The sequence below is a fragment of the Lucilia sericata genome, unplaced genomic scaffold (genome assembly GCF_015586225.1).
Source record: "Lucilia sericata isolate MDLA Ls3-8-SP2 unplaced genomic scaffold, ASM1558622v1 Contig001040F_arrow, whole genome shotgun sequence".
Lineage (NCBI taxonomy): Eukaryota > Metazoa > Arthropoda > Insecta > Diptera > Calliphoridae > Lucilia > Lucilia sericata.
Window position 1 is genome coordinate 101,212 of NW_023995020.1, and position 22,826 is coordinate 124,037.

At 28.6% G+C, this 22,826-nt stretch overlaps 1 protein-coding gene across 1 annotated transcript; it reads right to left on the reverse strand.

The window, feature by feature from the left end:
• Positions 1-9,146: 9,146 nt before the first annotated feature.
• LOC119609694 (LON peptidase N-terminal domain and RING finger protein 2) lies at positions 9,147-17,449 on the reverse strand. The gene is made up of 5 exons (XM_037964569.1): positions 17,337-17,449; positions 17,121-17,258; positions 15,774-16,236; positions 14,816-15,711; positions 9,147-13,511 (listed from the first exon to the last, which is right to left on the reverse strand). Exons 1-5 carry the CDS (start codon positions 17,403-17,405, stop codon positions 12,939-12,941), a joined length of 2,139 nt encoding a protein of 712 aa, XP_037820497.1. The 5' UTR covers positions 17,406-17,449; the 3' UTR covers positions 9,147-12,938.
• Between the last annotated feature and the right edge of the window lie 5,377 nt (positions 17,450-22,826).

Sequence of the window (22,826 nt, forward strand, 5' to 3'; positions counted from 1 at the left end):
TTGGATGGACCTGGTCCCCTCGGTATCAAAAATTTTTAGGTTTTGTTTCATTTATCGTATTTTATGTAAAGTCAGCTTTCCAAAAAGTATAAATTCTATATACATCTTCTTAGAAACTTTTTAGATAACTTAAAAAGAAAAAGATACTTTTTTCCCAAAAAAATGACAAAAAATCGCCTTTTTTTAATTTTTTAAATTTAAATGCCTATAACTTTGGACTCAGTCATGATTTTTACATAATTCTTTCACTGCTTGGTATATAAACTTGTTGTTAAGCAAATAAAAAAAATGGCGAAAATCGGAAATATTTGGACCTGCTATTATCAAAAAAACTAAAGTAAGGACGGTAAAAATTTTAAAATTTTAATATTCAAATGCGAATATCTCCTAAACTATAAGAGATAATTTACTGCTACGACGACATTTTTTATAGTGCTCGATGAGGAGATTCTATATACGAAATTTTTTTTAAATCGGAACTCAAATGAAGAAATAGGATCGTTTTAAAAATTTAACATAGCCGAGGTGTCCTAATTTGAGGACCCCCCGCCGGGCCCCTGGTTGGCCTATAAGGTCCAAATTCAAAACCTAAACTCGACAACACCTCCTCTTTGTGCATACCAAATTTCATTAAAATCGGATTAACCGTTTAGAAGTTACCGAATTATTTCCCTCTTTTTTTTTTCCTATACCACTGTGCGTCGGGGTGATAGTAGTATGTTATTATTATTACATTATTTCCGGTAAAAGGGGACCTTATGTCGGTTGTAGAACGATCTTCGTAAAATTTGACCGATAAAACATGTTTATGTCGAATTTCGTTGCTCTATTGGCATTTTGAAGCAAGTTATCGGCTTTATAGTCATTTTTGAATCGTAGGTATGTTGAATTAAGGTCCGTTCCTTAAAAAATTAAGTGTGGAAATATTTGTTCTCATTAAAGTTTTGTATTTAGAGTTTTGTTGCTATACTGGCATTTTGAAGCAAGTTATCAGCGTTAGAGTCATTTTTTGAAGAGGATTTTACACGAGGGTAGGGTCAATTATAAAACGATCCTTATAAAATTTGTCAAACAGACTTTAATTCGCATTTTGAAAGAAGTTATAAGCGAAGTTGGAAGAAGGGCCAAGTAGGGTCCATTATCGATCGATCCTCATAAAATTTTACGAAAATATTTTAGTTCTTATAAAACTTGTTTATGTCGAATTTTATTGCTATACGAGCATCTTTAAACCAGTTATCTACGTTATAGTCATATTGTGAGGGAGACCTTATATAAGGACGATTTTAACATTTTCAATACCAAAAAAAAAAAAATATTTATGCTAAATTTCTGCTCTCTAGCTCATCCCGTTTGGACTCCATCGTTTATTTAACAGACAGACGGACATACATCGATAGATAGTCTTAGAATATAATAAGGACCCAGTATATATACTTTTGTGGGTCTTAGATCAATATTTCGATGTGTTACAAATGGAATGACAAAAACCCCCAATGTTTTTGATTTTTAACATACTCAATGGTGTAGAGTATTATACGGCCGGCCATGTCCGACTATTTAGTACTAATTTTGGTATAAATTAACTATTCATGTTTTCTTTGAAGATGAAATATCAAATCATCTTATTTCGAAGAAATATTATATATCATGTATGTTGGAATTATTTAATATTCTAAAATAATGTATGCAAAATGTATAACGATTACATAAAAAATAAATGTAAACAAAATTCGATATATTTTTGGTTTCTTTTGAAATGCAATGCCCCGTATAAATTTGTAAAACAAATGAATTGAGAAAATAAACAGATGCAGTAAAAATATAAAACAAATTTAAAGCGATTTAAAAATCAAAATGTCCAAGTCGAATTTAAAGCACACTTCGGAAAGTAATTCGGTATTAAAACACTTATAAATAACTTATTAGACGTAACAAACTAGGTATACAGGAGTTAAACTATAAACTAACAACTGTACGACATGATATGGCATGATTGTTTTTTATTCATGATTTTTTCTATATAAACAAATATTTATGTGTGTATGTATATTTATATTACAAAGATCTTTTCCAATATAAGTTTTATACCTAACTTCAATTACCTCACGTAAAGGTAGTGCAATTGAACCAAAATAAAAAATTAGCAGATAAAATAGTAAAATCATAGAACTACCAATGAATGCGTTCATTGTGCAATTTAAGGTCCAGAACAACTTGAAGAAGATTTTTCAGAATGACAATTATAAATATAACAAATGATTTCTTTAGCGACTGACTTGTCTGTTGCTTGAGCAACAACACTGACTTTTGTCGATGACGTTTTTTTTTTTCACTTAAATATTATCTAAACAAAATGCATAAATTAATGATTTGTTTTGTTCAAAGCGAATAATATAAAAATAGTTGCTTTTTATAATTGCAAAATAGACAAAATCATGCAAATCGATTGGAAAATATTCTAAAGAAGCTCTAAATACAGATCAATGATCCTTTGGTGTAGAATGATATTTAAGAAACTTTTTGATATGTAGTAGAATTTGGATTTTTAAACAGAAAATGTTCGAAGTTTTGTTAAAATTACTCTGGGGTATTAAAAGTAATTGACCTGAAGCGGCCCTGAAGTTTTATACTACACTACACTATTTATACCCTACACCACTATAGTGGGGAGGGTATTATACGTTTGTGCTGATGTTTGTAACACACAAAAATATTGGTCCTACACCTTTAAGTTTACCGATCGACTCAGAATCACATTTTAAGTCGATTAAGACATGTCCGTCCGTCCATCCGTCCGTCCGTCTGTCCGGCTGGCTGGCTGGCTGTCCATGTAAACCTTGTGCGCAAGTTACAGGCCGCAATTTTCAAGATAATTTGATGAAATTTGGACCAAGCATGTTTTTTGGCACGGGGACGAAGCCTATTGAAAATGGTTGAAATCGGTCCATTATTTCACCTAGCCCCCATACAACCGTACCTCCCGGTTTGGGCTTTTTATGCCATAATTACGTCAAATATACTATTATCTCTCTAAAAATTGGCACAAATCAGTTTTATATAAGTATAAATGACACTGCAGATTTTCGTAATGATCGGCCCTTATTTGACCCTAGCCCCCATACAAACCCCCCTTCAAAATATGTCTTAAACGTCTAAATTTATTATTTAAAAATATATCCTTTTCCCAAATTTAATGAGGATCGGCCCATGTTTGACCTATACTCCTATATAAAGCCTCATTTAGAAAATTAGTTTTTTTTATCAATAAATTGCTTAAATACTTTGGAATTAACGTAAAATTCAACATAAAAGTTTCTTTGTGAAAAATAAAAATTTTTAAAATATACTCATGGTGTAGGGTATTATATGGTCGGCAATGCCCGACTATACTTTCCTACTTGTTTATTTTTGAAATTGCAGTGGAACTGAAATATGTTTAAATAAATACAGTCTTTATGTTACCAAAGATTATATTAATCGGTCCATAAATGGTCCTACATAAGGCTCACATCTGAAGAATACTTTAACTTACGATTATCAAAATATCAAATATTTGAGTGAAAATAACTTTCAAAAGAAGTAGTTAAACTTAAACTGCAGGGAAATCTGCAGATTAAGCCGACAAACAATCTATTTAATGACCTGTGCTATCAAAACTGGCCCCGTCGACCTAGGTTTACTACCTAATTCAGAATAAATCTTAAGTTTAAAATGAATGTTACGAAACACGTTCCGATCTGCTTATATCAGATGCATAATACTTTGCTATAGCGCACAGGATCACATGTTAGACTCCTATTAAACGTAGTTATGAATATATGAAAACAATTACAAGTTAAACAATATTCTATTTAATTACTTATACCCATCACCTTGGAGAGAAGGCATTTGAAAGTTTGCCATTCCGTTTGTAATTTCAATAATATACATTTTCCCGACCCTATAAAGTATATATATTCCGAGTGCTTATAGATATCGAAGTCGGTTAAGCTATGTTTGTTTGTTAAAATCAATTTTGAGAAGACCCCAAATATCTTCGGGATCCAAATCTTCAACAATTCTTCAGATATGCAAAACTCCGAGACAACTTCTGAAAATTTCATAAAAAATTTATGTTTTTGGAGCATGCTTAGACAAAAATAATAAACAATCAAAAACACTCAGCATCATACGGTAAATTTTGTTTTTGTACTAGCTTGTTTATGAAAACAAAGCGGATCTAATTACGAATTAAGCTTTAATTAGTATTAATCCCGGAGTATGTAAGAACCTATAAAAGGGGACTTTTTGGTACTTTTTCATTCTTCAAAAGGCACTTTTTGAATTTTTTATAAAACATAATAAGTGAGAACCAAATAAAGAGGACTTTTTGGTACTCATCGTTTTTCACAAGGTACTTTTTTGGGAGTATATTAATTTTGTCATTCCATTTGTAACACATCGAAACATTGGTCATTTTTGTCCCCCTAGGCTTATAGGGGGACAAGGGTGAATGGGGGACTATCCTTATAAATAATGTAGGAGGGATTTATGTTTACATTAAAATTATTTATGCAGAATTTTATAGTGATACTAGTGCTGATAAGTGAATTATTGATTTTCAACTAATTTTCTGAAGGGGACTAGGGTTAAATGAGCTCCGATCATTAATTCTAAAACTAAGTTCTGCCTTTTTTGTAGAGATATTAAAACATCTATATATATATAACAAGTAAGAGTGTTATATTCGGCTGTGCCGAATCTTATATACCCACCATCAAATCATTGCCGAAAAGGAATGCTACCAGCCAGTAATAAGCGTACATAGGGCAATTATGGACCGATCCTCATCAAATTTTCTAGAACGAATTTAGTTTATACAAATCTTGTTTATGTTGAATTTCATTTCATAGCATTTTTAGGCTAATAATGAGCGTTAAAATCATTTTCTGAAGGGGACCTTATATGTGGGATAGGGTCAATTATAGACCGATTCTTACAAAATTTAACAAAGATATTAAGGTTCCTATAAAATATGTTTATGTCGAGTTTCATCGCTATAGATGCTTCTTTTAGATAGTTATGAGTAATAAAGTCATTTTCTGAAGGGGACCTTATATGGGGGGTGGGGGGTTAGGGTCAATTATGGATCGATCTTTACAAAATTAAATAAATATTAGATATTAATGTTCCTATAAAATATGTTCATGTCGTATTTCATCGCTATAGATGCTTCTTTAAGACAGTTATGAGCGTTAAGTCATTGTCTGAAGGGGACCTTATATGGGGGATAGGGTCAATTATGGACCGATCCTTTTAAAATTTTTACCAAGCGATTTAGGTTCCTCTAAAATATGTTCATGTCGAATTTCATTGATATAGATGCTTCTTTTAGACAGTTATGAGCGTTAAAGTCATTTTCTGAAGGGGACCTTATGTGGAGGGTAGGGTCAGTTATGGACCGATCCTTTTAAAATTTTACAAAGCGATTTATGTTTTTATAAAATATGTTCATGAATTCCATCGCTATAGATGCTTCTGTTAGGCAGTTATGAGCGCTAAAGTAATTTTGTGAAGGGGACCTTATATGAGGGATAGGATCAATTATGGATCGATCCTTATAAAATTTTAACAAAAGTATTGAAGTTCCTATAAAATATGTTCATGTCGAATTTAATCGCTATAGCTGCTTCTTTTAGTCAATTATGAGTGTTAAAGTTATATTCTGAAAGGGGACCTTATATGAGGGCTAGGCGAAATCATGGACCGATATTGCCCATTTTCAATACCCAACAAAGTACATAAATATAAAATATAAATGCAATAGCTACTTCCACTTGGACTCTATCGTGTTTTCATCAGACAGATGGACGATTCTATATACTTTTATGGTTCTAAGATGAATATTTCGATGTGTTACAAACGGAATGATAAAAACAATATAGCCCCATATTTTTTGATGTTGGGTTTAAAAAATTTATGTATAAAGCTGAACGGCTGTACCGGTTTTTCTCAGATTTTCACAGTTTCTTTCTGTATGTCTGAAAGGAACAATAGACTACTTTTTACTTAAAAATTTTCAGTGGGTCACGTGCCAGGCCCAAATATAAAATTAGTATTAAAAGTCATATATCTCAGAAACTGCAAGAGCTACAGTCCCACAGGATAAAATGGGCAGCCTAGCTATAGTGGGCGTGGCACCTTTCATATAAAGAAAATATTAAATTACAATATCTGAGCAAATATAACAGCTAGAGTCCTCATTTTTTACGAAGGCACTTTAGTATAAACATGAATGTTTAGGACAAAAATTGGACAGACTAGAAGTACGGGGCGGGGCACCACCCATATGAATTAAATACTAAAATTCATTTATCGGCGAAACTATTGCAGATGAAATTTTAAAATTTTACACAATGACCTTTAGCATAAACATGAATGTTTAGGATTGGACGGACTAGAAATAGGGGGAGGGGGGCACCACCTTCCATATAATTCAAATACTAAAATTCATTTATCTGGAAAACTATTGTAGATGAAATCTTAAAATTTTACACAATGTCAATGAGAATATTTAGGAGAAAAATGGTCGGACTTGCGTAAGGCGGTCTTGGCTCATTCCATACGTATTGAATACAAAAATTCGTATATCTGGGAAACTGTTATAGGAGTTAGAGTTAGAGAGGGAGCATATAATTATGAGCTCAAGACCGCTATTCGGGGGTTACGCTTGTATGGGGTCTAGGTGCACTGTTGCCAATTTAGCTATTTTCTCGTCAAATCTAGCGATTTTTAATCCCATTTTGCGGGGAAAAATATGATTTAGCTATTAGCCGGAAATCTAGCGATTTTTCCTTAGATTTTAAGGCATTTTTTATTCATTTATATTTTGATAATATCGCTTAAAAGTTGCTACGAATGACGATATTTACATATATGTAAAAATATGCATTCAATGTAAATTATTTAAGTTTTAGCTGTGTGTATTATACTTATTTTGAATGTTCTGAAGAACATAATTAGGAGCAAATATTTGTGCGTACAGGTAAAGTTATACGAAAAACTTTAAAAGGGGTATATTTTGTTGTACTCAATTAAAAAACGAATATTTAATTATTCTAGTCTTTTAGTAAATGAGTGATATGATAATAAAATTTACAATAATTCTAAAAATTAGTGAACATTGGAAATAAGTGACGAAAGGATCGATCCATAAAGTCCTAAAAATTTACAACATTTCTAAGGCGTATAGGGCCGCATATCGATATTGCAGATAAACTTCCCACAAAAGGAGTGTATAATAATAATTTTGGGTGCCCCGGTAGGCTAGTTGGTAGTGTGCTAGCCTGTCAGTCTGGGGGTTGTGGGTTCGATTCCCAGCAGAGATCCTGGTCTGCTACACTACAACGGTCGTATGGTTATCGTATTGTAATGGAAAAATAAATAATACTCTTATGCCGAAAATAAAGGATCGATCCATAAAGGCCAGCATTTCGAAATTCAATTTATCTTTACAACATTTCTAAAGCAATCTGTATAGGGTCGCATATCGAAATAACATTTTTCCTAACCCAAAGTGAAAATATTTAACATAAAAAAAGATTCTCTTATGTGTTTGTTATAAGATGTGTTTGTATCACTATCCCATTCCTACGTATGTATATAGATTTTAGCGATAAATCGCTGACTTTTTAGAATAATATAAAAAATCTGAAAAATTTAGCTAGTTTTTTTAGCTATTTCTTTTCAGAATCATATAATAAATATTATTTTGACGATTTATCGCTAAATTTTTCAAAATGTCTTGAATTTAGCTATTTTCTAGCTATTTTTCAGTAGACTTTAGCGATATTTTTGGGAAAAAAGTTGGCAACAGTGTCTAGGTGAAATAATGGAGCGATTTTCATTATTTTCAGTTCGTATCATCATTGATCCAAATTTTATTAAATTATCTTGAATCCATTGAGCCGATTTTGATTAAAAAACAGTGTATGTTTTGCAACTCAGATTGCAAGTCCTACTAAGAATCAAAATTCGGGCGAATAATTTAGTACTTTAAAAACTTTTCTCATAAATCTTAAATTTTTTGTAATTAACAGTTGTTATTTCATACATTACTTGGTAATGAGTTGTCCGATTGTGTAGGTGAAATAGTAAACCGATTTCACAAATTTTTGTTAGCCATTGGATCATTAGAAGAATATCGTTAACCAATTTTAGTTAAATTCTTTAAAAATGATAAAGTTTAAAGTTAAAGCTTTCAGCCACAAAGAAAGCTTTTGTTATCAAAATTTTAAATAAAAAACTTTATTATGTTTATTTTTAAGAGATTTTTATTATATTAAATTTTATTTCAAAATAAAGTAAAAAAATTGTATTGAGGAAACATTAAATTTGTTTTATATTTTGTTTATGATTAAATAGAAAAAAATACTCGTAAGATATTTAGAAAATTAAAGAAATTTCTTTTAACATTAACATAATAAACTATATAAACATAAAATTATAAACTAAATCCTTAGTAAAATTATAAATAAGCTTAATGCGAATATGATAATTAAAAAAAAACTAAAATAAAAACGTACTTAAAATATTCACAGCATTTATATTATTTAGTATGAAATTCTTAAAACTTAAAGTAGAAAACTAAAAAACTTAAATTAAATAAAAATTTCGAGTTTAAGAAAGAAAATAAAGTTTTTTTTTTTAAAAAGAAATAAATTTGTATAGAAAAAAATTAGGAATGAAAGTAATAGATTTTAAGAATAGTAAGTTGTAGTAAGATCAACAATAAAAGTTCTAAGTTGTATGTTTTAAAATTTAAATAAAAAGATGATTTTATAAAAATATTTTGTAATTGAGAAACAATTAACAAATTTAAGTTTTAGGTAGAGTAGGGGATTTTTAGGGAATTTTAAATAGTTTACTATTATAATAAATTTGTTTAAAGTTTTAGGTTTTTTTACAGTAGTTTACGGTTTTTTAGATAGAGAGAGAGAGAGAGTTATAGGGAAATTAATTAGAAAATTATAATAATAAGTCATATTATATATATATTTGTAGTTTAGTTTTAGTTTAGTTATAAAAAAATAATTTCTAAGAAATGTTTATTTTTTATTATTTTCATTTACATATTATTTTTCTGTTTTTTTTTTAAAGGGGATTTTTTTTTCTTTTATTAATTTATTTATTATTGTGTTTAATTTTAATTTGTTTTTTTTTTAATAAATTATGCAGATTGTCATTTTGTTTCAGCATTTTATGTACTTGTAATTAATTGAATATTATTATTAAGTTATTTAAATTTGAATTTATTTATAAATCTTTAGTTTTATTTAATAATATACACACTTGTTTTGATTTTGAATTTTTGTGTTTGTTTGTATTTTTTTTTTTGAATTTTGTTTTCGTTTTTTGTTAATTTAAATATTTTTTTTTTTTTAATTTAAGAAACCTTTTTTGCTGTTGTTGTTTTACTAATGATGTGTTTAATTGAATTTGTCTAAAAAAAAAAATTAAGAAAATTTTTATTTAAATAATTTAGTTTTGTTAAATTTTATTTTTTTAAAATTTTTGTTATTAAAAAATTTAAGCTTAAAAATTTTGGCATATTTTATTGTTTTGTTTAAAATTATTTGTTTAAGAAAATTTTTTGTTTATTTTAAAAATGTTTTTATTAATTTTATTTTAATTTTTTTTTTTTAAATGTGAAAAACAAGTGTGGAATGTTTAAAATTTGTTTAAAAAAATATTTTTAAATTTAAATAATTTTTTTTAAAGTTTACTATAGTTTGTTTAGGGTTTTAAGCAATTCAAAATTATTTGGGGAGTTGTGAAACAATATTTTTATGTTTATAAACATTTTCCATAAGTCACATGTTGTTGGCAGGCAGCCTTAAAGTTTCATTTGTCAATAGTAAATTAACAGAATTTCTTTAAGTGTTTAACTTTTTCACAAGCATTATGTTGTTGGCAACATATTGCAACGTGTGCAACATTGTTGTTTTCTTTATAAAATTTTGCAACATATTTCTAATAATTTTGTTCTTAAATAAACCTGAAAATTATAATGATTGAAGATGAAAGTAAATGTTTACTTTTTAGTCACATTTTTTCCAAGTTTAAACTTTCAGCAACATGTTGCTAATCAGCATGATGTTAGTAAAACATATTTTTTCTTAATTTAGCATCTTTTGTCATTGAAATTGTAAAGAACTCTGAACATTATTACAATATATTTAATTTTCAAAGAATTTAAAATCTTCTTAATACAAATTATGGCTTAGAAACATGTTGCTTTATGAAAACTTGTTTATTCAAGATACTTTAACAGAAAAATCTGCAATTTCTTTTACATTTTCTATTATTATAAGATAAAAAGCTCATTTTTGCAAAAATGTTCCGAAAATTGTTTTATAACTTTGGTTAACAACATTTTACCTAATAATTTGGAAACATATCTCTTAATGATGTAAAATTTACATAATATTTTAAATAGATTTTATTGTTTTCGAAATATACATAAACAAAAATAATTTGTTTTATATAAAAACTTGTTCCTAATATTTGGCAACATGTTGCCTATAATGTAAATATAATTTAGAAATAATCTTTCTCTTGTTACTGTTTTGAACTGAAGTTCAACAGTTTAAAACAACTTTCCATAAATTAACAGTGACATATCTTAGCAACATGTTGCTTTGTTGAAATCAAAAAAAAAGAAAGGAACAATGATTACTTGAAATACTTTTTTAGGTTTAAGTTACTTTTTCAACACAAAATATAAGTTTTTTAACAAATTTCTAAAAACTGTTCCAATTTGTTTATGTTCAGGAACATGTTGCTAAATAAGTTAAGTTAAATTTAAGTGTTCTACGTTAAATTTTATTTCAAACTGTTCTTGTTAAAAATTTTAAAATAAAATTCAAAAAACTTTTTAAAATTGTTTATGTTTAGGAACATATTGCTTAACAAGTTAAGGTAAACATAAGAGTTCTACGCTAACTTTAAATTTAAACTTTTCTTGTAAAAAATTAAATGAAAAGAGGAAATTTTATGTTGTAATAAAATTAGCTTAAGTCTCAGCAGCATGTTGTTTGTTAATTAAGGGATTAATTATTAATACATGTTGTTGTTGCTGTTTTCTTAACAAGTTATTGTATTTATAAAATGCTACCTTTAAAAGCAATTAAAATGCTTAGTAACATAAGGTAAATTTGACTTTTTGTTAGAATTAACATCTTAGCAACATGTTGCTAATTATGTTATACATTTTATTCACCATTATTTAGCTCTATTTAAAGTTTTATTTAGGTTTTTGTTAAGAAATTTTGTTTTGTAGAAAAAAATCTTTATAGTTATTTCCTTATCAACATGTTGCTTAAAAAGTTATTGAAATTTAAATTAAATAGAAATATAAATTAACTTTAACAAAAAAAATTAAAATTTTCTTTTTAATTAGAACCTAATTTATTAATTTTTTTAAAAAACTTGCAAAATGTGCAACACATTATCAACATGTTGCCAAGCGTAGTCATTTTTATAACTTTAAAATAGCAATTAAAAGCTAAGAAGCTTTAAAGTCGATGTTGGAAAGCTTTTAAAAGCTACTTTGTGAGATACAAGAAGTCCTTTTTTGAAGACTCTCAGTATCAGAAATGTACAAAAGCAATTGATTGAAGTATTCTCTCTAGTGAGTATAAGAAGTTATTTCTTAATTAAATTTAATAACAATTCCATGCCCTTCACATATGAGAAATATAAAAATATCTTTATAATAAAAAGAGTTTCATGACCTTGAAGCTTTTGTAAGACTTTAGCCGGTTATTTCTTTTTGCTGAATTTAAGTTTAGCATGCAATCTTAGCAACATGTTGCAAAAGTTGTTTTTTAAAGTTAATAACAACATATGACAACTCTCGTGATTAAATAACAATTGAATCCAATAGCAAATAATTTTGTTCTCTTTAGAACCCAGTATAATTTTGAATTGCCTTAATCTGCAAAATTTTGCATTTCCTTATAAATCGTTTAGTTTTAACTAAATTTACATTAATTTTGTATACAATTTTTACTAAATTTCTAACATAGACATTGATTTAAATTTAAATTACTCCAATTTCTATTCAATTTCATATTTCTTATAAGATTTAGTTTAAGTTAAGTTTAGATTTAGTTGTGGTTTTTGTTATAATTAGACAAAGTTAAACTACTGGTTCAGCTACGGTATATTGGCCCCTAGATAATAATATTTCATTCTAGTATAATAAATTTAACATTCACATTGTTTTTCTTTAAAATAAAACATATTAAAAGGAATTAATGAAGGGAAAGAAAACTAAAAACCGAAAGCCAGCAACATGTTGCCAGTCTTAATGCATATGTTTTTTTTATAATTTAGCTAAGTAATAAGTTTACATATATATAACATAAGAAAACTAGTTACAAAATGTTGCCAGCAACATGTTGTTTACAAATTTTACTTATATAATAGCATTTTACAAATGGCAACATGTTGCAGGCTTTAAATGTTATATTTTTCATAATTTTACTTAGATTTTTTTGTTTTAATTTAAATATTAAGTTTTTACCATAATTTTCAATTTATTTTATTTAAATTTAAAAAATATTTTAAACTATTTTTTTTATATTATCACATAATAGACATATATAATTTGTTTAATTAAATATTTTTTACATACATATCTATAAATAAATAATTATCAGCTACACATACATACAGACATACAAAAAAAACCTACTAAACATTCATACCTACAGACTAAATTAATTCTAAATTAATTAGAAATAGAAAAATTCCCAACAGTCAGCGTTATACAAATGTTGTAATAATAGTAAGAATGAGAAAAATATTTTATAATAATTTGTTAGAATTTTTTTAGAAAAGGTGTGTTTTGACTGTTTTTTTATAATTATAAATTGTTTTATAAAGAAATTTTATAACAACAAAGAATGGGCATGACCCGAACGATGATGCCTATGATGAGAATGATGATGATGATGGTGGTGGTGATGATGATCATTTGTGGATGCTAAAGCTTCATCAGCTGACTCTAGTTGACCATGAACTAAAGCAGCTGTAGTTGTGCGCTGACAACATTCATCAACTGTAGTAACACTGTCACACTGTTGCTGATGCATTTGTTGCTGTTGCTCTAAGGGTGTGTGAGCTGTATGTTGTTGCTGATCATGTGCAACATTCTCTCTATGATGTTGCAAAGAGGCTTGCTGCTGATCATCAACTTCCACTTCTTCATCAATACCATCATGGGTGAGATCATCTTCATCGTCAACATGTACTCGATGCACAACATCATCTCCCTCTTCGTCGTCAATCTCATCAACATCGTCTTCATCATGATGCGAATGATGTTGCTGATTGTGTACCACTACGGCAACATCACAATTTTGCGATACACGTTGATAGTGACAATTGCCCGGCATAGAGTGTATGGTTTTTTCTATGGCACGCAAACGTTTCTCCAAAGATGTTGTTGCCAAGATATCAACCTGTTAAAAAGGGGAAAAATACTTTGCATTAGTTTGTATAAATGCATAAAAATAGTAACAATTAGCAAAATGAGTCCATTAATCATTTGCAGTTTAAAGTGAGTAATTTGCTTGTAATGCAAATAGTTAATAATTAATTGTTACTTAATAACTGTTATCGTTAATTGGCTTCGAATAGGTTTTATTTATATCATCTAATTGTAGTAATTTAAAGTAAAATGCTATTACCGTAACTGTGTAACAACAAATAGAGTAGTCATTTAAACAACATGTTGCTAAGGCTTAAACTTCACTACACAATATAGATTTTCATTCCGAAATGTCCCAATTTATTTAAATTTTTGACACATATGTTGCAACAATAAATTTCTATAGAAAATATATCAGAAGCTTTTAATTCAACGTATAAAAAAAGCGAAAAATTGTTTAAACTTTAAAGTAACAGGATTCTGTGAAGCTTTAAAAAGTTGCAGCAGCAACTGTGATTGTATTGCAACATATAGAAAAGCCTTTTAATTGTGGCAACATGATGCTAAAGCTTGGGCTTTACTAAAGTAACAGTGAAGCTTCAAAAAATTGCAACATCAACTGTAGTTGTATGACAACAAATAGAAAAGCTATTCAATTGTATTAAATGTTGCTAAAACTTGGACTTTAATATACAAATAAATTTTCTTACTGGAATGAACTTTCAAATACAACATAAGTATTACCACACCAAAGTTCAATAGAACATATAACTGAAGATTTTACCTCAACAAAACGTGAATTATTCTCTTCGTAGTTCGTAAAAACCATGAAATAGTTTTATGATAAGAGAAAAAGCTTTATAAGATAAAAGTTCTTTAAAGGAGTCTTATAGGATCTTTATAAGAAGAAGTGTAAAACTGTTTATATTGAAAGCTTTCAAGGCATAGTTTTAGTTCTTAAAGCTTTGTTTTAGAAACAGAACATAAAACATTTCATTAAAGTCTTATTCCAATCTATAAACAGTATATCTTAAAAGCTTTTCAAAGCATAGTTTTACTTCCCAAAGCTTTGTTTCTGAAACAGAACATTAAACATCTTTAAAAGCTTTTCAAAACTTCTAAATTCTAACAACTTTTCTTTTAAGAAAAAAAAAAAAACATGTTATGAAAAACAATTCTAAAGCATTCATCTGTACTATTAGCAAAAGCTTATACATTTAAAAAAAAATTTGTAATTTTTTTTCTTCATTTCAAAAGCTTTTCTATTACAGAATGTTTTTTCCTTAAAAAAAATTCATTTTTCATTTATACAAAACCGATTCGAAAGTCACTTACCTTTAACTGAGGCCTCAATGGCAACAGAGCAATTATCCACCAGGCCCAAGCCGGACCATCGGCTATTGTTTCCCAATTCTCCTCCACCATGGGCATTTCACCATAACTCTGAAGAATCTCATGCTTTAAATCCTCTCCTAAACTTTTGTACCATTGAATGGCTTTCGATAAAACAACATCATGCATTTTACTAACATACGCTAAATGCTCATCTGGTATAGTCTCGTCGTGTATGTATTCCACTTTAGCCGTTTCATAGCCATCTTTTTCGTTACGTGCCAAAATCTTAAAACGTTTACAGCCGATAGTACTCAAAATCGAACAACCATCACCCAATAGAACACAATCTCTTATATCCAAAATGCAGCCATAATCATAATAACGAGATTTCCCACTGTGCGGCTGGACAATGCCAAATTGCTTTTCACCCGATTCAACAGCGCGACGCACCATTAGACGATAGCGCGGTTCATAAACAAACAGTGGACATGGAACATAGGGAAAAGCTGTGGTACATATGAATATGGGTACTGAGGGTTCCATAACCATTTCTTGGCGAAAACGTTTGTGGTAACTATCTGGAATGAAACGTTTCATGGCGGCTTCTAGAAATTTGGTAACCGGTCTTTTGGTTAGCATTAAAGGAACAGGCGACGAGGCACCCTGATACATATTCAGACTGGGCTCCACTAAGGGCGACATGCACAGAGGACATGAGGAAGTGTAATCCATGCAACGATCCAAGCACACTAAACAATAAGTATGGCCACAGGGTGTGACTACCGGTTTCCAGAAAGTGCGACAACACAAAACACAATCAAAATCACTGGCATCTATTAGAGAGGGATTAACAGCTACTAGTTGTCTTTGGAAATATTCAGGAGTAGATTCTACTTCTGTAAGGGAAAAAGTACATTATTCTTATTATCTTTTTATTAGAGTATAAAAAAAAACTCACTTTTCAGTCTCACAATTTCCTGTTGCATGCGCTCCAATACATTACGAAATTGACTGCTGCATCTAGCACTCTCCACATCGATGCTAGGCAGCAACTCCGTCTCTTTTTGCATCCATTTTCGTCTAAAATGTTTTCTGGTTGTTTGTCTTTTCAATTCCAATTCATATTTCTTGGCAATACTTGCATAAGTTGAACGTTTATCAGCACAATTTAGAAAATCCGTACAGGCCAAGACATCTTCATCGGCCAATATATCACACTCTTTGCCATAATTGGCCGAAAGAAAATCATCATCTTCATACAGATTTAAAGGTTCTTCATCTTGCACAGCATTGCTGAGTAGCGTAATGTTTTTACGCCTCAATCTGTGTTCAGAGTAGACGCTGTAGGGAGCTTTTGAACGTAACGATGAGAGGTCAACCTTGAGACATTTGGGTGTTTGGGAAAGGAGTTTCTGGAGAATCTGTAAGATAAATATTTCTCTTAGTTAAAAAGCTTTTCTAGTAAACTTTCTTATTTTTTGGTATCGTAATGTAAAAAGCTTTAATGTTTGATTACCTATTAAAAAGCTTTCATATACAATATTAAAATACTTTGAACTTGCTTTATATGTATATCTACTATTAACTTGAAAGCTTGTTTGTATTGTATTGTTTCTTATTGCAGATTTAAACGTCCAAAGCTTTTAAATCAAAGTTTCTAAAGCTTTTTCAAAATACCAATTTACTTATGTTGTATATGCAATAAAAAAACTTTTTGAAATCTTTCTTATTTTATAACTTTAATTGTGAAAGCTTTATGTGTTTAAGAAAATTAAGTGTTTTTTGGTGTAAAATCATTTGAAAGAAATTTGCAAGATTTTATTTATATAAAGCTTGTAAATTTCTTTAAGTAATTAAAGCTTTTACTATTCCAATTGCCAATTTATTTAGTTTAGATGAAAGCTTTTTTGTTCGTAGCTTACAATGCTTAAAAGCTTTTGTATATGATCAACTATATTTTATAATTTAGATTAAAAAAGCTTAAAGTTTTCTTTGGTGTGAATTGAGGGAAAAACCTTTAAAGCTTTTGTTGGTTTTAATGTTTTATATATAAAGCTTTTATGCTAATAAAAAATACAAAGTGTATTTCTAGAGTAATTTAAAAAGTTATAAGCTAAATAGAAAGCTTTTATATGGCTAGTTATCAGAGCTTTATTTTATTGTTTATTAGAAAAAATATAGCTTTTAACTGTATTTTTTAATAATCAAGCAATTCTAAAATAAAAGCGTTTAGATTATCATTAAAGTTTGTAAGAAAGTTTTAATCAAAGACTTTAAAAAGCTTTACAAAAGTAATAAAAGTTACCTTAGTGAGATCATGTTGAAATAATTCAGTATTGCTGAGATTTGAAGATTTGTCCATGCCAATAGCCAAACATATTTCATATAAAGCCTCCTCATAACGGCTTAAATCGCTTAAAGCCAAGGCACGCAAATAATGGGCCTTTAATAAAAATTCAAAGAAAAATATATTAAATTTATTCAACCAAGGAAAAATTTATTCAACCATCTAAATACTCACCTTAGCTGAAGTATAACGAGCTTTCAATGCATTATCCACATCAGCCAATGAGCTTTGATAATGATTCATTTTCCTTAAAACTTCGGCACGCAATAAAAGACTTTTGAAATTTGTGGGAGCTGAAGAGAAAAAAAAAAATATAATTTTGGCGTTAAAAATTAAAGCAAAAAACATTTTTAAAATACTTAACACTACATAAATCTTATTTCGAAATTTTTTTCTAAAATTATTTATAAAAATGTTGTGTGTTTATTGTTGCTACTTAAGTAAAACAATCAGTATGTATTTGCTTTTATTGTCGTTGTCACATAAACTGTCAAATCTTTAGTAATGATTGACAGCCACACACTTCTTTTGTTTTTGTATTCATCTCGCTTTTCTTTTATGATTATTAAATTAAATGATTAGAAAACTTAAATTTCCATTTATTTTCATTTAATTTTCATATTTGACAGTATGTTGCTAAGCATTATTGTGTGAGTATGTGTGTATTTTAAAAAATAAATATTTAAATATTTTGAATGAGTAATGTTTTTGTTTTGAAGTGACTGCAATACACACCAAAGTCATCGTCATTAGTGATCACACAGGTGATGTTCGGTGTGTTTTTTTTTTTTTGACCAAGTTTTTTTTTTAAATTTTAGATTTTTATAAAATTTTTTATTTTATTTTTTTTTTTAATTGGCTCTTTAGCTTTTAAGCACCAACTACAAAAAGCTCGAAATAAAAGTTTTCAGAACTGAAATATCTAACAAAAGATTTTTAAAATACTTAAAAATGCTATTAGAAAAAAACTTTCAGAACCTTTTTGCAACTTTTTGAAAAAGCTCTAATCGTTGGTACAAAATCCTACGGTGTTAGTTTTTCAAACAATTTTTTCATAAACTGGGAAAGCTCTCACAATATTTTCTTATGAAGAAAAGCTCTTGATAACTAAAAATGTATCTTCAAAGCTCTTGATAGCTGTAAGAAAAAGCTCTAAAAAATTTGTACGAAAAACATAGTGCAATCAGTTTCGACAAGATATTTACAAATAGTTTTTATAAAAAACTTGTTTTTAAAGAAAAAAAAGCTTGAACTAAAAATTTTAAAGAAATCAAGAAAAGTTCAATAAAAACTTTAAAAAACACGTAGCAAAAACTGTAAAAAAACTGTAAAACTTTTAGATTTTTCTAAAATGCTTTCAATCAAAACTTTTAATCAACTCTTACAGAAAATTCATAAAAGTTCAGATTAAAAGCTTAGTTAGTTTCTTTGTAATAAAATAAAATCTTTTATACAAAGCTTTTGAAAGATGATTTTTTAAAAGATTTTTAAAGAGCTTTTATAAAAGCTTTCAAAAAAGTAGTTTTTAAAAAGCTTTTATAATAAAAGCTTTCAAAAAAGTAGTTTTTGAAAAATTTTTATAAAAGCTTTCAAAAATGTAACTTTTAAAAAGCTTTTAATAAAGATATTATAAAAAGAAGCTTTTACTAAAACCTTTTACTAAAAACTTAAACTTAAAAAGCTTTTACTAAAATCTTTAGAAAAATCATAAAAGCTTTCAAATGTTGTGATTATTAACGAAACTGCTTTTTAACTAAATAAAATCTTTCACACAATGTTTTTGAAAGATGCAGTTGCACAAGATTTTGAAAAAGCTCTCTATTAAGAGTTTTAATAACTTAATAAGAGCTTTTGTGCTAATCTTTTGAAAAGAAGAGTAAGATATTAAGCAATAAGTCCAACAGTAATAGAAACTGTCCAGAAGCTATATAAAGCCTTAAAATAAAAGCTTTATATACCAAATACGAGAAATTGTAAGTAAAAGCTTATTGTTCTATACAACATTTGTTTACAAAGTATAATGTGGTTTTCATAAAAGAGCTTTTAGAAGGCATAGGCTAGCAAACTTCTATAGCAAGTATGGCTTTTCTACAAACTATTTTTTTTTTATAATATTAAAAATAGCTTTATTATAAACACCATTTAAAGCTTTTGAAAGTGTATAGGAAATACTTATGGTTATATTCATAAAAGCTTTTTCTGGAAAAACTAGCTTTTTTCTTATTTACTTGCAATAATATTCTATTAGCTTTTTATTAATTTTAGTGCACTTTCATTGCCATCTCTACCCATTGTATTTCACACCATTTACTTTCAATTTATTTTATTCAATAATTATGCCAATTTATGTTTCCAAATGAAATTTTCGTTTTAATTTAAAATTTTCAAATTTCATGCTCATTTCTTTTGATAAAATGCCAATATTTTTTCTATATCTTCGTTTCAAATAAATTTATTTCAGTTTTTCTCCCAAACAACTGAAAAAAAAACATTTAAAAGTAGTGTTTTCTAAAACTAAAAGCCAGAAACTGCAAAATTATTTTCATTCTTTGGCTTTTTATATAAATTTTATTATTATTATTATTTCTTAGATTTAGCAGTGCATATTAAAGTTCAATGTACCGTATTAGTTTAACATTAATTTTACAGTGTAAACACATACGCAGCAAAATTCTTACTACGAATAGCACTTGTACATAATATTTTTACGCTTCAAGCGCCATGATCAACAGTATTTAAAAGGCACAAAGACAAATTATAAATGCAGAGTAGTTGTGGTGGGTCTCAAGTGCTTAAAAAGTACTTAAAGAGGCTTAACCAAGAGCAAATAATGAAAAAAAAATCACTTGAAGTATTAAAAGGGGTTGGCTGCAAATGGAATTTTTGTGCTTTTTTAATAGTTATATCAGGCGTATACTTTATAATTACTTTAGTATAAAAATAATTAATATTAATCATACGCCATGTAAGACTGAAAGGGGTGTAAATGTTATTAATGCTTACTTTTTTATGAAAATTTGTATACTGATAGAAAGTGTCTTAAGCTATAAGAATATAATATGCAGATATTTCTGTTATTAACACAAATAACTCTACATTAAAGCAAAGTTGAGGCATTTGGTTACACATATTTTATTATTTACAAAAAAGCTTTTGACATTTTTATAGTTTGACTACACAAATTAAAGTGCCTTTTATTCACATTCATTCATTCATTCATTCACTCATTCGGAAATTCACTAGAATTTTTAACTTTCTATGTAATGGCAGCATTAATATTGGGGAAACCCCTAATATATAAATGGACCGTACCTCAAGGCATTATTTCACAATGTTATCCTCTTCTTACACAACATATTAAGAGCAAGACCTTTGGAAATATTACCCAATATTCTCCTTTAATGTTTGACTCTCTTTCAAAACCTTTTCATAACAAGAGCATATTTTATTTTATATTTTTTTTTGCATTTTTGTCATCTCTTTCAAGTTTTTCTCTTTCTCTTTAAATGTTAAAAGAATTTATAAACAAATCATAATTACTTAAGAATAATTTAGTTTTTTTTATTTAATATACAATATATACTACAAAAAAAACATGAACTGCAAAGAAAAAATAACATTACGCAACATGTTTTCTGTATATAAAAGAGGCCTGAATTTGAAAATTTTCGCCAATATGAATGTCAAAAAGAAAATAGTTTTTCACACAACAACAAAATCTTTCATTGCGCAAAAAAATTGAAATGTGTTACGTGTGTTTTTGTATAATTTTACTTGTATTTCAAAAAACACTAAATAATGTTTTTTTAATAAAAATAATTTATTGTCTACAGTTTGTACGTACACACATGTTGAAAACCTTGATATGACCGCTTATGTCGGTTGGTTGCTCGTAGCATTCGGACGTTTGGTATGACAATTGTGCGGTTTAGTTTGTTGATTTTTTCCTACCAAATAGGAATTAACATTGAAAACAAGTAATACAGTCCGAAAGAAAATTATATTTTTAGTTTGTATTGTTAATGAGCCTAGCATACAATTTATTTTACTAGAGTATTCTCCCTTTCCGTCACATTCAAAATAAATGACCCAAAACGAGTTAATGTCAAACGGATGACACTTCAATGACATATTTGTTTGGTTTTTCTTTTAGTTGATCTATTGAAAGTTGGAAGAAATTTTTCATGAAAATGAAACAATTGTCTGGTCACCTGTGTAATTAGGCAAAAGGCATATTTTTAAAGAAAATAAGAGGTTTTGGATTACGAAATAATAATTAACATTTTATTTCAAAATTATGAAATTATACAGCCTGTCTGTCATTCATTTAGAACTAGAACTGAACTAGAACTGAACTAGAATGAACTAGAATGAACTAGAACTGAACTAGAACTGAACTAGAACTGAACTAGAACGAACAGAACTAGAACTGAACTAGAACTGAAACTAGAACTGAACTAGAACTGAACTGAACTGAACTAGAACTGAACTAGAACTGAACTAGAACCTAACTGAACTAGAACTGAACTAGAACTGAACTAGAACTGAAACTAGAACTGAACTAGAACTGAACTAGAACTGAACTAGAACTGAACTAGAACTGAACTAGAACTGAACTAGAACTGAACTAGAACTGAACTAGAACACTAGAACTAGAACTAGAACTGAACTAGAACTGAACTAGAACTGAACTAGAACTGAACTAGAACTGAACTAGAACTGAACTAGAACTGAACTAGAACTGAACTAGAACTGAACTAGAACTGAACTAGAACTGAACTAGAACTGAACTAGAACTGAACTAGAACTGAACTAGAACTGAACTAGAACTGAACTAGAAACTGAACTAGAACTGGAACTAGAAATGAACTAGAACTGAACTAGAACTGAACTAGAACTAAACTAGAACTGAACTAGAACTGAACTAGAACGAACTAGAACTGAACTAGAAATGAACTAGAACTGAACTAGAACTGAACTAGAACTGAACTAACTGAATAGAACTGAACTAGAACTGAACTAGAACTGAACTAGAACTGAACTAGAACTGAAACTAGAACTGAACTAGAACTGACATAGAACTGAACTAGAACTGAACTAGAACTGAACTAGAACTAGAACTGACTAGAACTGAACTAGAACTGAACTAGAACTGAACTAGAACTGAACTAGAAACTGCAACTAGGAACTGAACTAGAACTGAACTAGAACTGAATAACTAGAACTGACTAGAACTGAACTAGAACTGAACTAGAACTGAACTAGAACTGAACTAGAACTGAACTAGAACTGAACTAGAACTGAACTAAGAACTGAACTAGAACTGAACCTAGAACTGAACTAGAACTGAACTAGAACTGAAACTAGAACTGAACTAGAACTGAACTAGAACTGAACTAGAACTGACTAGAACTGAACTAGAACTGAACTAGAACTGAACTAGAACTGAACTAGAACTGAACTAGAACTGAACTAGAACTGAACTAGAACTGAACTAGAACTGAACTAGAACTGAACTAGAACTGAACTAGAACTGAACTAGAACTGAACTAGAACTGAACTAGAACTGAACTAGAACTGAACTAGAACTGAACTAGAACTGAACTAGAACTGAACTAGAACTGAACTAGAAGAACTAGAACTGAACTAGAACTGAACTAGAAC